A 15921-nucleotide genomic window follows, 5' to 3' on the forward strand; every position below is an offset into this window, starting at 1 on the left:
TTTGGACCCCTGCTTCCACACAGAAGACCCTTGGTTCTGGCCTGGACCAGCCTGGACATTGTGGCCATTTGGGGAGTGAACCAGCGGGTAGAAGACCTCTCTCTCTCTCTCTGTAAATCTGCCTTTCAAAATAAAAAATAAAATAAAAAACACAAATTTAAAAATAAAAAAAAAATTTAGGGGCTGGCACTGTGGCATAGCAGGTAAAGCTGCCACCTGCAGTGCTGCCATCCCATATGGGCACTGGTTCAAGTCCAGGCACTCCACTTCCAATTCAGCTCTCTGCTATGGCCTGGGAAGACAGTAGAAGATAGCCCTAGTCCTTGGGCCCTTGCACCCACATGGGAGACTGGGAAGAAGCTCCTGGCTCCTGGCTCCTGGCTTTGGATCAGCACAGCTCTGGCCGTTGTAGCCATCTGGAGAGTGAACCAGTGGATGGAGGACCTCTCTCTCTGCCTCTCTGTAACTCTCTGCCATTCAAATAAATAAATATATCCTTTAAAAAAATTTTTTTTAATCCAGGTGAAGTTCACCTAATATTCACCATTTTTTCTTTTTTTTTTCTTTTTTTTTAATATTTATTTGTTTGAAAGACAGTGTGACAGAGAGGTAGAGACAGGGAGAGAAGTCTTCCATCCACTGGTTCACTCCCCAGATGGCCGCAATAGCTGGAGTTATGCCTATCCGAAGCCAGGAGCCAGGAGCTTCTTCTGGGTCTCCCATGTGGCTGCAGGGGCCCAAGGACTTGGGCAATCTTCTACTGCCATCCCAGGGCATAGCAGAACACCACATACAAGGGCCTCATGCATCAGAAATCTGTTTTTGTAAGAGTTCTGGAGGCTGGGAACTCCAAGATCAAGGTCTGGCAATTTGAGCATCTGGTGAGGCCTCTTCCTGGCTTGTAGATGGATGCCTGCCTTCTTGCTGTGTCCTGGCTTGGAGTGGGAGCAGGGAGCAGGCTCTCTGGTACCTGTTCTCCTAAGGGCACCAATCATATGGACCAGGGCCATACCCTCATACCCTCACCCAACCTTCTGTGCTTTTGTAAAGGCCCTATCTCCAGATGCAGCCACCTTGGGATTAGGACTTGCACATCTGAACATTCAGCCAATCGCTCAGCAGCGCCGTTTGGAAGTTTGAGCAGTGAAAAGGGGATGTGCTGAGGAAACACACTCTGATGTTTTAAGTCAACATTTGCTTTCTTTTCCCATTTTATGTCCTCTCATTTAGATAAAAAGAACAAAATTTTGTTTCTGTTACTTGCCCTACTGCCTACTAGATAAACAAGACTCTGCAAGGATTTCAAACGCCTACCAGTAGGTGCTCAGAACAAAGATGCCAGGGCACTGTCGCACAGCGATGAGGCCACTGCCTGTGGCCCCAGCATCCCAAATGGGTGCCTGTTCGAGTCCTTGCTGCTCTGTTTCTGATCGAGCTCCCTGCCAATGCACTTGGAAAAGCAGCAGAAAATGGCTTATGTGTTTGGGCTTCTGCCACCCAGGTGGGGGACCCAGATGAAGTTCTGGGCTCCTCCTGGCTTCAGCTTGACCTAACCCCTGGCTGCTGTGGACATCTGGGGAGTGAACCAGCATACAAAAGATCTCTCTGTGTACCTCCTTCTCTGTAACCACTTTTCAAAATAAATAAAAGGAAAAAATGGCTTTGCCAAGTGCAGCTGATATTAATTCAAATGCCAAGTGGAATTGTTTGTACCTTTGGGGTAATATTGAATTTGCAGTCAAAACATAATAAATGAACCTGGTTTTTAACACTGATGCCTATTCTAGCAGCTTCAGTATTTATGGAACAAAGTTATGTTCATCCTGGTCCATATACAAATGTGGCATACGATCCAGCAACGTCGTGCAAGTGTACTTCCGCGATGCTCACTGCCTGCCATGTTAAGCAATTGCTCTGGGCTGCATGTTATGCCAACTGTTCAGAGCAGAGAGGGAAGAACACCCAGCCTTGTCCACAAAGAGCTTCCAGTCTGCTGGGGGGACGGACACATCTTTCACTTGTTTTCCCAGGAGTGGGTTTGTCCAGTCCACTTTGTCTTACCTGCCAGCTGGTTAGAAAAGCAGCTGTGTCAAAGAACAGTTTTCTGAGAGAAGCACTGAGTAGATAAACCCACACCAGCCAGAGCCACACCCCAGCTGGACACAGTGGTGTCTCCTTTAGAAACAGAAGTTTTTTATTTCTGTCACTTCAGCATTCTCTACTCCCTGAAGCCTTAAGTACTGGGGTAGCCATAGAAGGCACCTTGGGTATAACAGTATGCTCTTATACCAGGAGAAAATCCCAACCCAGTCCTGTACACAAAATGCTACTTCCTTTTTTTAAAAACATCATCCGGATTTTTATTTAAAAATCGTATTTCTCCTAGCGACATTTAAAGAATTTTTACTTTTGAGGTTTGTGCAGGCCTTGCTTGCCCCTGTGGTTTTGTGGCATGATAAGCATCCTGAACAAAATAACATCTTGTGATTCACAGGGAAAGCAGCTCTGCAGGACCAGTAGGATCATAAAGGCTCCAAGGCCTACAGACAAAATGTCAACACTAAAACCGATTACTATAGCTTCTCTACACTTCAAAAAAACACATACAAGGGCAGGTGTTCGGTCGAGTGGTATAGATCCTGCTTGGGATGGTCCCTATCCACATATCCATGCCTGGGGTTTAAGTCCTGACCCCACTCTTGATTCCAGTTTCCTGCTGATGTGTACACTGGGAGGCAGCAGGTGATGGTTCAATGTGGTGGAATGAGAAGGCCATGTCAAGATGGCTGCTGGCAAGCAACCTCAGTTACTCAAGAATGGCTTCGAAACCCACCTGGCAACAGAGCCTGCCTGGCAACAGGCTGTGATTGGATGGCTTTGGATACTGCCTGGCAATAGGCTGTGATTGGTTAGGGCATAAACTGCCCCTTGACCGGATTGGCTGCCTTGGCTATTTAAGCTGCTGTACCAACTGAAATAAAAGAGTCTGTGGGCTACTTGCCTCTGGCCCGCTTTCACCCGGCCCCCAGGGTCTGTGTGGTGACTCTGCACCTCTTTCCCCCACCACGCTCCTCCTCTCAGAATGAATCCACCGCAACAGTTCAAGTCCTTGGGTTTTCCATCACCGACGTGGGAGACTCGGACTAAGTTCTGGCTCCTGGCTTTGGCCTACCCATCTCTGGCTGTTGGCAGGCTTTTGAGGGGTGAACCAGTGTATGGAAGACCTCTGCCTCTCAAATAAATAAAATAAATAAACATCCACAGAGAAACAAAGTCAATTAAATTTTATTTCAACCAAGAATATAAAATAAATGCAATGTAATTTATTTTAGTTTTAACAGTCATTTCAAGAAGGAAGTCAGGACAACTCAAAGGTGGGAAACACTCAGCTCCACGTGGCAGCTTCTCCTGCACCCCACGGAGTGGGCCTCACTGGGGCGCAGTCAGCAAGCACACGGATTGCAGCCAAGTGGGGAGAGCTACGGTCTTCTCTATAATCATGTAAAGAGGGAAGCGTGCAGAAAATGACTGAAGAAAGACAAGGACGAGTACACTTCACAAACAGGAATTATAGAAAATACAAACCAGGCCGTTTAGAAAGGATACACTACGTAACATATATAAAAAGTTCTTTAAACTGTTGTTAAAAAGGACATCTTCGGTCCAGATTTTGTGTAATACTTTTAGTGTCTACACAGACAAATCTTTAAAAAAATTAAATAGTATTAATTTACTAAATATTTAGGAGATAACAGTGCATTAAGGATTTTTTTTTTCATATAATACATAGCACTCCTTCACAGGGATTAGCATAGAAGAGTAAGTATGGCCTTAGGTACGACACTTTTTTTTTTTTTAAAGTCCTAAAACAAGGAAATTTTTTTGAGATACTTATGAGTATTCTTCATGATTAGGGGAACCTAAATTGCTAGGTTTTATATAAAATATTACTTGTAGTTGAATCTTTCAAACCTCAGCTAGTCTGACTACCGTTCCACTGCCTCTCCCGTAACCCAGGAAGACACCACCGGGGCGCTTGGGATTTGCAACTTACATAGAATTCTTCTTTCCTTCATCGTAGTTTCTGCTACATCAGTGTACTCCCAGGCAGGTGGAGCTGCGTGTCCTACATGCCAACTACTTGTCCTTGACCTCTAGCAGAGGAAACGGCTTTGTTCCAGAGGCATGGAGAACGAGGAGCAGCTGCTTCGCCAGGAAGGGGGCAGTGAACGGCTAGGTTAACTGCTGTCCCTTTCCATTAAGTGTAAATCCTGTCTGTAAGAGCAAAGGAGCAGTGCGGAAGGCCGAAATTCTAAGTACTAAAGTCCAAAAACCACAGATATAAAAATATACATGTCCTTGGTTTCTGCATGTCACTACACGATCTACTTCACTACAAGGATTGTTTCTGCCTCACAGGGTCAGCCCTGTCCCCAACTACCTCGTCGTGGGCTCATCTGTCCAGAAACCCTCGATTTCTCCCGAACACATGCCTCACCGGCAAGCCACCTCTAACACGTATTTGTAACGTGCAGAGCGGAAACGCCTTCCCTTGGGTCCACCCCTTCCTTTCAGTAACCTCTCCTGGTTTTGCTGTCCCCACAGGCTAAGTAAGGGATGCCTTCCTGCAACCCTTGGGGACTTCATAGGATCTGACACGTTTTCAAAGAGGGACCCACAAAAATGAATTTTCCCCTCAAAAAGCTTCGCGGGTCCCCTTAGAGGTCCTGCGGTTTTAGGGCCCTTATGTGTGCTAAGGGCTCTGCTTCCCATTACGGAGCAGGGAAATTATGAAACACGATTATTTCAGAGGCTAGTGGGCACCAGTGGGCGTCTCCAACCCTGAGGCAAGAAAAGGAAGAGGGCCAGTGCAGTGCAGTGATAAGACCCCTGTTCGTGTGTGGAATGGGAGCTCTGCCTAGGTCCTGGTACTGACAGCAACTGCTGACGTCTCACCAAGAGTTCGCATCAGTTCTGCCAGTACAGTTCATTACACACGAGGGGAGCAGGGCGGTCCCGTGGCTGCACAAGCATGGGGTAGAAGAGCAAGATATCAAAGTGGCTTATAAAATACTAGCGGGCATGGCGTTTTGGTTTATGTACAGACTTGCATTGGGCTTCCTTTATTAAATGTGTGCTCTCCTTAAGGGCAGGAACAGAGTTTCTGTTCTCGCTATATTTTCCCAGAGCCACTCAGTAGAGCAGTTTCCGCCAGAAAGCCCCCAGACTGTGGCTGCTGTGACCATTATAAATAGACACAGGTGCCTCCTGTGATATTTAACCACTTTCTCGAGACAGACACGGAAACCCTTCTCCCACACTGCTGACTGCAGAACAGAATTTGAAATAATTACTGTCCAAGTGGGTTTAAGGAGTAAACAAAAGGACCCTCACAGTCTATTGATCACTTGGCATAGACATTCCAGGAGAGCTCACGGTGGTGGAATCCACCTTAGGCTCCTCACAGACGGGAATTGGGTCCTGCCCTCTGTGTGGGCACGTGGTGGGGGTGCAGTGAGCACCTGACGGCCGGCTGCTCAGAAGAGTGAGGTCTCCGTGCACGGGGCAGGGCTTCCACAGGGAGTGACACTAGGCAGTGGGCTGTTCACCTCCTATTTTGAAAAGTAGAAGGGGTACAAAGACCCTGGAGATGATCAGAAATTCCTTCCAATGGAGCATGTCACCTGTTTTGCCTTCAGTCTTCATGAGTGCCTTTATAGTCTTTATTATTGGTAATAAGCAATATTATGCTGAGATCAGTAAGGTCCTGGCTGGCTACAGTATCACATCAATAGTGCAAAATGTATACTGGCTTCTGTCTAAAATCTTATGTTACTTGTATATGGACCCAGAGTATCTTAACCAGGTAGATAAGTTCACAAAGAATAGTTTAAAAAAATGCATATAGCTTGCATATACCACAATCAGCTATTTCTTCTAGCTCAAGAGGACACGTACAACAAGGCTGGTGCTGCTAGGAGCATTGAGAGGAACACCAATGTCTTGCCCCTTACATTACAATGGGAGCCCTAAGTCTTCTCATTTCCCCTAAGAAACAACTCAGCCTGTAATTCATAGAGAATGGAAATGCAAATAGTCACCTTATCTAGTATAGTCTTATAGGATAGTCTTATAGTATCTGCCCATAGTTTTTAGGCACAATTATTAGGTTTTCTCCTAGGGGCAAACAAAAGCATTCAGTGCAATGGAAAGATTCTTGATAGAATTAAGTTGCAGTAACAACAGCAAAATGATGCATATATGATACGTCCTTAAACATGGATAAAACCTAAAATTTTAACATGCTTTAAAATATAGTCACTCTGTGTCGAATGCAAGTACGAATGGAGAACGCTGTTCTTTGTTTTAAAAGCAGGTTCATGTGCAGGCCTCTAGCTGAGTAGCCTTGATTATGTGCGAGAGTTACACAGACCCAGATGTGAAGACACCCTCAGTTCTTCAGAGAAGCCGGCTCTGTAGAACACACACTGAAAGACATCCTTCCAGGGGAGGAACGCATCCTCTGATCAACATCACTCCTCAGAGAGAGAAACCCTAGTGCAGCCAAGGTTCTCTCAGGCAGGCTTCCGGTGGGGGTCACCAGCAGACTGGATTTCATCAAAGCTCTTGAAACCCTTTTTAAAGTAGACTTGGCTACATGAAGGTTAAAAATTATAATTCTTCATTGCTGAATATTATTCAAAATAAAGGAAATTCTGGGAACTTAGTTCCAGATGAGTGATTATATAAAAATTACCACATCCTTCAGTTCTTCATAGCACAAAACACAGTCACTGCACAGATCCAGGCTGGTTTGGGTTGCAGGTCCTTCTGTCCCACCACTTGTCTTTCTCAGACCTTCCCTGAAACTAGATAAATAAGAATACCATAGGACAGTACTTTGGGACAGTAACAGCTTCTGCTTAAGACTTCCATGAGCAAAACACTTAAGAGTCTGTGAAAACAACGTGGCACTTTCACAGGTGCTTTCTCACCTGTGTTGCTAAGCCAGTTCACCAAGTACAAAACTATACACTGCTGGACTCTTGTTCCTGAAACATTAAAATCCTATTAAAAGAGCTCTGAAAGACAAATCATAGTGATTGCTATAGCATGAGAAAGGTGCACCAGGAAATCCTTCAAAACAGGGCCGAAGGGTACAGAAGTGCTGGGAGCCCATCAGCCACTTCATCGGAGAAGTCACAATGGATCGCATGCGGGCGAGGGTGCTGGGGAGACTTCACAGCGGTAAAGGGGAGCTGTCAGTCTGGCAACACGCTCAGAATACAAAGTTTTCTTCCCAAGAGTGTGAGTTTCAACTGGCATCGGAGTTGGCATTTGGGGTTCTTTTCGATGCAAATGTAGTATTGCTGGGACCTGTGCTCAGGCTGGTCAGTACCGGTGGGCCTGGTGCGAGGGGTGGTACTGTGCGCTCTGCTGAGACGACGAGGAGTAGCCTAGTGTGCTCTGGGCCTGGGAGGATCCCTGAACGTTGCTTTGGTAATTCAGGCGAGAGCTGGAGTGCTGAGAGAAGGAGACAGAAAAAGGGAATTACTGATGGAAGGAGAGAATGGCTCATGATGCTCAGAGATACAGGCCATTTTCATCATCAGACGCCTACTCAAATCCACAGTAGCTGATGGCCTACTTCCCTTGTTAATACCTTTTTCAGGGCCAGTGCTGTGGCATAGCAGGTGAAACACCACCTACAGCGCTGGCATCCCATATGGGCACAGGTTTGAGTGCTGGCTGCTCTGCTTCCGATCAGCTCTCTGTTAATGTGCCTGGGAAAGCTATAGAAGATAGACCAAGTCCTTGGCCCCTGTGCCCATGTGGGAGACCTGAAAAAAGCTCCTGGCTCCCGGCTTCAGATCAGCCCAGCTCCGGCTATTATGGCCATTTGGAGAGTGAACCAGCAGATGGAAGACCTCTCCCTCCCTCCCTCCCTCCCTCCCTCCCTCCCTCCCTCCCTCCCTCCCTCCCTTCCTCTCTCTCTGCCTCTGCTTCTTTGTAACTCTGACTTTCAAATAAATAAATCTTTAAAAAAAAAACAAAAAAAAACAGCCGGCGCCGCAGCTCAATAGGCTAATCCTCCGCCTTGCGGCACCGGCACACCGGGTTCTAGTCCCGGTAGGGGCGCCGATCCTGTCCCGGTTGCCCCTCTTCCAGGCCAGCTCTCTGCTGTGGCCAGGGAGTGCAATGGAGGATGGCCCAAGTGCTTGGGCCCTGCACCCCATGGGAGACCAGGAGAAGCAACTGGCTCCTGCCATCAGATCAGCGTGGTGCGCCGGCCACAGCGCGCTTACCGCGGCGGGCATTAGAGGGTGAACCAACAGCAAAAAGGAAGACCTTTCTGTCTGTCTCTCTCTCACTGTCCACTCTGCCTGTCAAAACAAACAAACAAACAAAAAACAAAACAAAACAAAAAAAACACCTTTTGCTTATCTGAAACCACCTTATGTATCCACATATTCTGGGGAGGCACAAATTTTGGCTTTTTTTTTTTTTTAAGATTTATTTATTTATTTGAAAGTCAGAGTTACACACAGAGAGAGGAGAAGCAGAGAAAGAGGTCTTTCATCCGATGGTTCACTCCCCCAAATGGCCACAACGGCCGGAGCTGCGCTGATCCAAAGCCAGGAGCTTCTTCCAGGTCTCCCACATGGGTGCAGGGGCCCAGGACTTGGGCCATCTTCTACTGCTTTTCCAGGCCATAGCAGATGGATGTGGAGCAGCTGGGTCTCAAACTGGCGCCTATATGGGATGTCGGCACTTCAGGCCAGGGTGTTAGCCCGCTGTGCCTCAGCGCCAGCCCCTTAGCTGTCTTTCTTTGGGAGACAAATGCCACTGGCAAAGATGGGCAGAGAGAAAACTTATACTGCCCCACTGCTCTCTGTACTGACTGATTCTGGGGTACAGCTGAACTCCGCATAACTGGGATTGGCAAGAATGATCAATTTGGCATATTGAAATCAGTGATTCATCACAGATACTGACATGGTGCTAATTTTCTCTATGCTGTGATTAAGAAACCATTATTTTAGTCCAAAACATTTTCAGAGGTGGAAGCTTGGGCCATCTGCAGCCCCATCATCAAGATGAAGCAAGTAACTGAGTCCCTGCCACCCACCTAGGAAACCTGAATTGAGTTCCAGGCCATGGCTTCGGCCTGCTCAAGCCCTGGCTGTTATGGCTCCTGAGAGAATCAGCAAATGAAATTCTTTGTCTTTGTCTCTGCCTTTCAAATAAAGTGAAGAAATAACATAAATGAAATGTAAGTAACTCTGAAGTGGTACTGGGGGTTTAAGAAAGGACAAACTAGCAAGATCCCCTGTGCTCAGTGTACAAAGGCCGCCGAGCACCATAGCCTGTGGTCCTGATACAGCAACACAGTAAGAAAGCTCAGCTTCGCTCCTTTCTAAGTTGTATAACTGATGGGTTGTGTTAATGAAAGAAGTCTTCAAAAATTCCAAAACATATTTTGAAGTTTATTATGAAAAAATGTCTTTCCACTCACAAGTCACTAGCAGCAATGTCATTAGCTAATGCTCCTAGCAGCTCAAAACCCTTTATCCTGACCCATTTCTTAGCTACTCAAGGCTTAGAAAGAACCTTGGTTTTTTTTGTTTATTTGTTTTAGAGATTTACTTATTTATTTGAAAGTCAGAGTTACAGAGAGAGGGAGAGACAGAGAAAGATAGATCTTCCATCTGTTGCATCACTCCCCATTTGGAGGCAACAACCAGGGCTGGGCCAGGCCAAAGCCAGGAGCCAGGAGCCAGGAACTTCATCTGGGTCTCCCATGTGGGTGGCAGGGACCAAAGCACCTTGGCCATCCTCCACTACTTCCCCAGGCCGTTAGCAGGGAGCTGGATGGGAAGTGGAGGACAAGCTGGTGCCCACAGGGAAGGCCAGCTTCACAGGCAGCGGCTTTACCCGCTATGCCGCAACGCAGGCCCAGCACCACGATTTTCAGTCATTTTTCAATTCTCTTCCGAGAGGAAGTACAATTGCCAGCTACTCTGAACTGGCCCAGACCCTCCAGTGAGAGCCAGGTCTTCATAGATGGGCCAAGAAGTGTCCAAAGGTCACGCTCTGCTTAATTTCAATGCTGAGATCTCAGCCCTAGGAGGAGCTAAAGTGTCGTTACCATAACAAGAAGTGGACTTGACAGCACATTTCCAAAAAGCCTGTGTGAGCTCCTGACAAAACTTCCCCTTTGGAATATTCAATCCCCTCCCCAAATAAGAAAACACTTGCTTTTCCTTGCTCAGGGAGCCACAGCTTTGGAAACGACTCCCTGTAGCCTTCTTATTTGTTGCAAATAAAAATTATTATGTGTGACAACTACTTCTGGATAAAGTTTTGATTTCCACTTTGGGTCGGTAACAGCAACTTGGTAAAATTAGTGTACACCTACAAGTATCTAATCTGCTGCATCATTTTTAAATGGCAAGTTTTTTTTTTCTTTTTAAGATAGGAAAATCCCCCATGTCCATCTTAAAATGCTAATCATACTTACTTGTAAAACATTGATGAAGCAGCCCTAAAACCTTACAGTCCTGATAATATAAGCTAGTGAAAAACAGGTCAAAAGTTCTCCTTAACAGAAAAGTTAAGCCTGGCCTTGAAAAACACTGAGATAAAAGCAACTCAGAGAGAACGGAATATAATACAATAAAATCTCCAATTGGTCATTCTTAGGCATTCTGGGAGACGGCTATTAATTTTTCATTTTAAAAGGTGTTCATGATGAAAGTGAACTCTAAGTACAAAGATGGGTTATTCCTGAGAAGTCCTAGGATGGGAAAGTGTAAGGAAAAGAGGCAGGCAGTCCCCAGGGCAGAGCCGACACGGCTGGGCCAGCTCCGACTACTCTCCAACTAGCAGATGAGACTCAGCACAGTAGCTCCTGGGTACTAAAGAAAGAACAAACATGTTATGTAAGAGTTGCAAATTACAGGCTGTGGGGCTCCCTGGCTCGACCTCATGCTAGTCTCTCCAACTCCACAGCTGAGAGAGCTATTCATTTCATAGATACATGAGGTAAGGCTTATTTTTAAGTAGACAGAACAATATGGACACAGAAGAGCATTCTGAACCATTTCTGGATCTGATAAGCAGGGGACTAAATACGGTCATCTCTCTATACTTAATCAGAATCAGATGACACAGGCTCTCTCCCCTGACCACTACTGCTCCTCCTGGTCCTCAGATTGCCCTTGGTCTTCCCTCTCTGTCCTTGTTCCCTTCCCTTAGAACAAGTTATTTAGCAAACCTCTCCTACCCTTGATATTTTATCCCCCTGGCCTGCCTTCAGCACTACTAGTCTTATCAATTTAGCCAGAAACTCTTTCCCTTTGATGCTTCTTCTTAGTAATTTTCCACCCGCGAACCACATCCTGCTCTTTGGTTAGAAATTTCCACCAGTTCTTGCTGGCACTGTGGTGGGGTCTGGCCTCTCCTGCTCTGGGAGACACTGTCCCAGCGGTCTCTGTATCTATCACGAGCCCCCTACCCCCAGTGCAAACCGGCTTTTTTTTTTTTTTTAAAGATTTATTTATTTGAAAGGCAGAGTGAGTGAGAGAGAGAGAGACAGAGATTTTTCCATCCACTGGTTCACTCCCCAAAAATGGCCACAATGGCCAGAGCTGGGCCAGTCTGAAGTCAAGAGCTTCCTCCGGGTCTCCCACGTGGGTGCAGGGGCCCAAGCACTTGGACCATCTTCTACTGCTTTCCCAGGCTCATTAACAGGGAGCTGGCTCGGAAGTAGAGTAGCCAGGACTCCAGCTATAGGGGATGCTGGCACTGGCTTTACAGGCCATGCCACAATGTCAGCCCCTGCTTTAACACAGGCTAAACGTAATTCAATCAGGGACACAAAGACAAATCAGTGTGCACTAAGATCAACACAAAGACATGCTGATCACTTAGTAGGAATAAAACTACTATGTCTGGGGGAGAACTGAATTCATACCAAAACTCAAATGGGCTCATGACCACTACCCAAATAGCCTGCAGTCTTTAGCAGATGACAGTGAGGCCTTGATGAGTTCAGTTGGAACCAAATGGAAGTATTATATTCTCCTCTGCTTATGGGGAATCTTGGAAAAGAAATCACTTTCAGGAAAGTGGTTTTTGTGAAAACTCATTAGTTCACGGAGATATTCACAATGCAGCAGAGCCAGGGTAGGCAATCTGTTGCCGGTTCTCTTTATTCCAGTTCCTTATCAGTGAGTTTATGGCTCTCATGCCAGTGGCTGTGTTTTCTATCATCTCCGTCTAAATGCTCCTCTGCTGGGAGGCCCCACAAGGGAAACACAGTATTAAACTTTTGTTTTTTTAAACCCTTCAAGTTTTCCTTTTCTACTTGGTCTTTTCTTAACTTGTTACTTGTCATTACTTGAAAATGTCTGTTTGCAAGATTCTCGAAGGTTATTACAGGGGATATTTTTTCTCTCTCCAAACAGACTTTTTGTAGTGAGTGTGTACAGTTATTCAAGAGGTCTCAGACTTAATCCCTTTCTCTTCTGTATCTCTATGACTACTTAACTGGTTATTTTCTTCCAGTGGGAGCCCATCTTTCTGAAGAATCCTAGGAATGCGTCTAACTTTGGGCACAGTTAGCGAACACCCCCTCCCTTTCCAGTGCTCATCTAGGTGTCCTGTTCTGATCCAAGGCTGACACACAGCCGTAAGGGTAAAATAAGAAATGTTTCTTTAAGGGGGTCGGGGCAGGGTATCTGCCTCCTACCTTCCCTCCTCAAGGTAGGTACGTGGGATGAAGAAGTCAAGAGACAAACTCGCTTGCAATGACATGAAATGAGATTTTAGGACAAATTTCACCTTTCTATAGCACTAGACACAGGATGGAACAGTTGACACAGTCATATGGCAAAGTGGAAAACTGCTCGCTCTAAAAGGACCTGTTTTAAATCGATTTCCCATTCCACAAGAGCACTCACAAGGGCAAAACTCAGGGGAGTACCTGATAATCCGCGGGCAGGCCAGGCCCACCGGAGCTGGCGCCCGAAGGCCCCAGCCTGGGCTTCTTGCTCGGAGGCACCTGGCTCAGGCTGGAGTCCTGGCTGTGCTGCAGCCCTGCTCCGGCACCGCCGACCCCGGCTGCAGCCCCTCCTGCAGTCCCATTAGTCTGGGTGCTGTTCTGCTGTGGTGGGGGCGCCTGTGGAGGGGCAGCTGCCTGCTGGGGAGGGGCTGTGGGCTGCTGATGCTGGTTCTGCTGCTGTTGCTGGTTCTTTAAAGGAAGAAAAGCAAGTCTGGTATGAGACCAAATTAACAGATATCTTTCCTTACCGGACAGGCACACATGATTGCTGGCACTAAAGAGATCAATGTGACTGCAGAGGGGAGCAGCCACAGGGTACAGCATTCCCAAAGGCCAGCAACCTGGGGCTCCAAACAGGACGCACCCTCTGGATTGCACAGCCGCCAAATCAGCTCAGGGTTCAGTGAAGGCTGTGAGGTACACAGGAAACAGTCATGCACTCGTTACAACAGCCATAAGAAGTCTCTTCGATTTTGCATAAGTAGGAGAGTGTGCGGTGGTGGAGAATAAATCCCGCTAATGCAAGAAAACAGTGATATCTGCAAAAGCCAACCTGCATGACACCATGTTAACGACAGCGAACAAACAAGCAAGAACTGGGGAATCAGGCAACAGAGCAGGCCCTGGAAAAACCAGCCCGTTCATTTATCTGGAAGACTGTATTTGTACCTTCAGGGTACATGTACAATCTTCACACCTACAAGCTTCTACAGCAAATACCAGAAACCTATCCTTAGTTTAGTAAAAGGCAGTTAAATATACAGGAATTATTAAGTTATACTTCCCTAAATTATCATTTTACCTCATTGCCTCTAGACATGAAAGCAAGCCATACCGTTCCTACCTTGTCACCTTTCTCTTCTGGTTCATCTTCATTAAGGAATTCACGTTTGGGGTATGGAATCTGGCAGCCAGCAAACACACTACAGGGGGAACAAACAAAAGACATATGATATGCCATGATCTAAAATGTACAATCTCATTACTGTGCTCATCTACAATTCCATGTTTTCTTCCTTAACTTACTCCCTACTCTCTGTCTGTTCATGGTGTTTGCAAATGCCTATGCTTCCCACATCACTTGCGGAAACAAGAACATGAGTTGTTCGAAAGTTTGCTCTCTGGGGCCAGCACCGTGGCTCACTAGGTTAATTCTCCGCCTGCGGTGCCAGCATCCCATATGGGCGCCAGGTTCTAGTCCCAGTTGCTCCTCTTCCAGGCCAGCTCTCTGCTGTGGCCTGGGAAGGCAGTGGAGGATGGCCCAAGTGCTTGGGCCCTGCACCCGCATGGGAGACCAGGAGGAAGCACCTGGCTCCTGGCTTCGGATCGGCACAGCACGCCGGCCATAGCGGCCATTTGGGGAGTGAATCAACGGAAGGAAGACCTCTCCCTCCCTCCCTCCCTCCCTCTCTCTCTCTCTCTCTCTCTGTCTAACTCTGCCTGTCAAAAAAAAAAAAGAGTTTGCTCTCACTGCCACTTTCACTTTCAAACCTGCACTGCAGCTAAACAACTATCATGTTATGACATGGAATGACACGGAAGTTCCCCCACGCTACCTTCTTCTCCACCAAAGGAAAAAGCCTGAGTTTATATCTGCTTCAACAAGAAAAAAAATTGCTTTTCTCAACAAAAAACGCACCTCACATAAGCACAAGCACAAAACGCACAGCTGTGCAGAACAAGGCCGCAGGCAGCGGATGTGCTCTGGGACACGAAACCGCGAATGCTCCGTTCCCTGCTCAGCTGCTCTCCGCTGACTCATCAGCCGTGAAACAGATCAATGGTCATCCCTAAAACTTCAGTTTTCATTTACACCTTTCTATAGCTTTGCCTGTTTCAAAATTCCAGAACTTTCTCTTCAGCAGTTTTTCTCTGGGCTCCAATTAATGGAGAGTTGAAGCTTCTGCAGCAAGCGCTTCCCTTGCTCTCAGCCGCCATCTGCCACCCTCAACCCGAGCCAGGGCCGCAGGGGTGGCCACGTACTCTAGTGTTGGCAATGGGTCCTCCTGGAAGTAGGGGTCCTGCAGTGCCTGCTCGGAGGTAATTCTCTTGGTTGGGTCCATGGTAAGCAGTTTCTGAAGCTGCAGGAACACAGAAGACATTGATATAGCACATGAAATGCTTATTCTCAAGGCAGCGATTTGACTTCTGCAGGCAGGCCCTTGAAAATGTTTATGGAAAATGGGATTAAAAAACTGAGCTGACTTCGGTGAAAAAAAAATTTTGAAATTCATATAGTTTTCTCATAAGATGCATTTTTCTACATACTGTGAAAAACATTGTTTTCACCAAAATCAGCTGATGCTTTTAAACTATTTTCCCACAAGTTTTGAAGTATCTTAATATTAATGCCTAAGAGCGCTAACATCAAATACATTTTGATAGCCCACTGCATAATTAGTACACAAATGCAGAAACTTCAAGAAGTTCATGGAAATGGACTAGAAGGTAAGTTAATCTTGGTGCAAAAAATTAAAATTCATGCAGTTTTCCCATAATAGCATTTTCCATGAACTTTAAGGTCTCTGAATTCATTTGAAATTGGTAGAAACTATCAGCACTAAAGCTCTTTTAAGATTTTTTTCTCCTACAATAAGTCATTGGGAAAAAAAATCAGACTAGAAGTCAAGGGTGACATCTCAACAAAAAAATAATTTTGTCCCAGCATCCCCTCAATTCCTCTCATCGGCAGGACCAGGCTTCGGCGCAGGAGAGGAGCACCCACCAACAGGAACACTTTGCTGTCTGGCTTGACCTTGTGTTTCTCCATGTACTTGATGAGGCTGCTGTTGGCGTACCTGTAAGAACACAGACAATCCCATGTCACTGTGAATACTCAACGCAATGTGTATTTG

At 46.3% G+C, this 15921-nt stretch overlaps 1 protein-coding gene across 3 annotated transcripts in view; it reads right to left on the minus strand.

Annotated features, from left to right (window-relative positions):
- Positions 1–3269: 3269 nt before the first annotated feature.
- CDK19 (cyclin dependent kinase 19) overlaps positions 3270–15921 on the minus strand; it is a 189666-nt gene continuing 177014 nt past the window's right edge. For all 3 annotated transcript variants that reach the window (XM_062186608.1, XM_062186609.1, XM_062186610.1), the window contains 5 exons: positions 15792–15864; positions 15050–15147; positions 13911–13989; positions 12989–13255; positions 3270–7524 (listed from right to left, as the gene is read on the minus strand). In XM_062186608.1, the coding sequence (XP_062042592.1) occupies positions 7393–7524; positions 12989–13255; positions 13911–13989; positions 15050–15147; positions 15792–15864 (649 nt within the window). In that variant the 3' untranslated portion in view covers positions 3270–7392. The remainder of the gene's footprint in view (positions 7525–12988; positions 13256–13910; positions 13990–15049; positions 15148–15791; positions 15865–15921) is intronic.

The sequence above is a fragment of the Lepus europaeus genome, chromosome 3 (assembly GCF_033115175.1).
Source record: "Lepus europaeus isolate LE1 chromosome 3, mLepTim1.pri, whole genome shotgun sequence".
Taxonomy (NCBI): domain Eukaryota; kingdom Metazoa; phylum Chordata; class Mammalia; order Lagomorpha; family Leporidae; genus Lepus; species Lepus europaeus.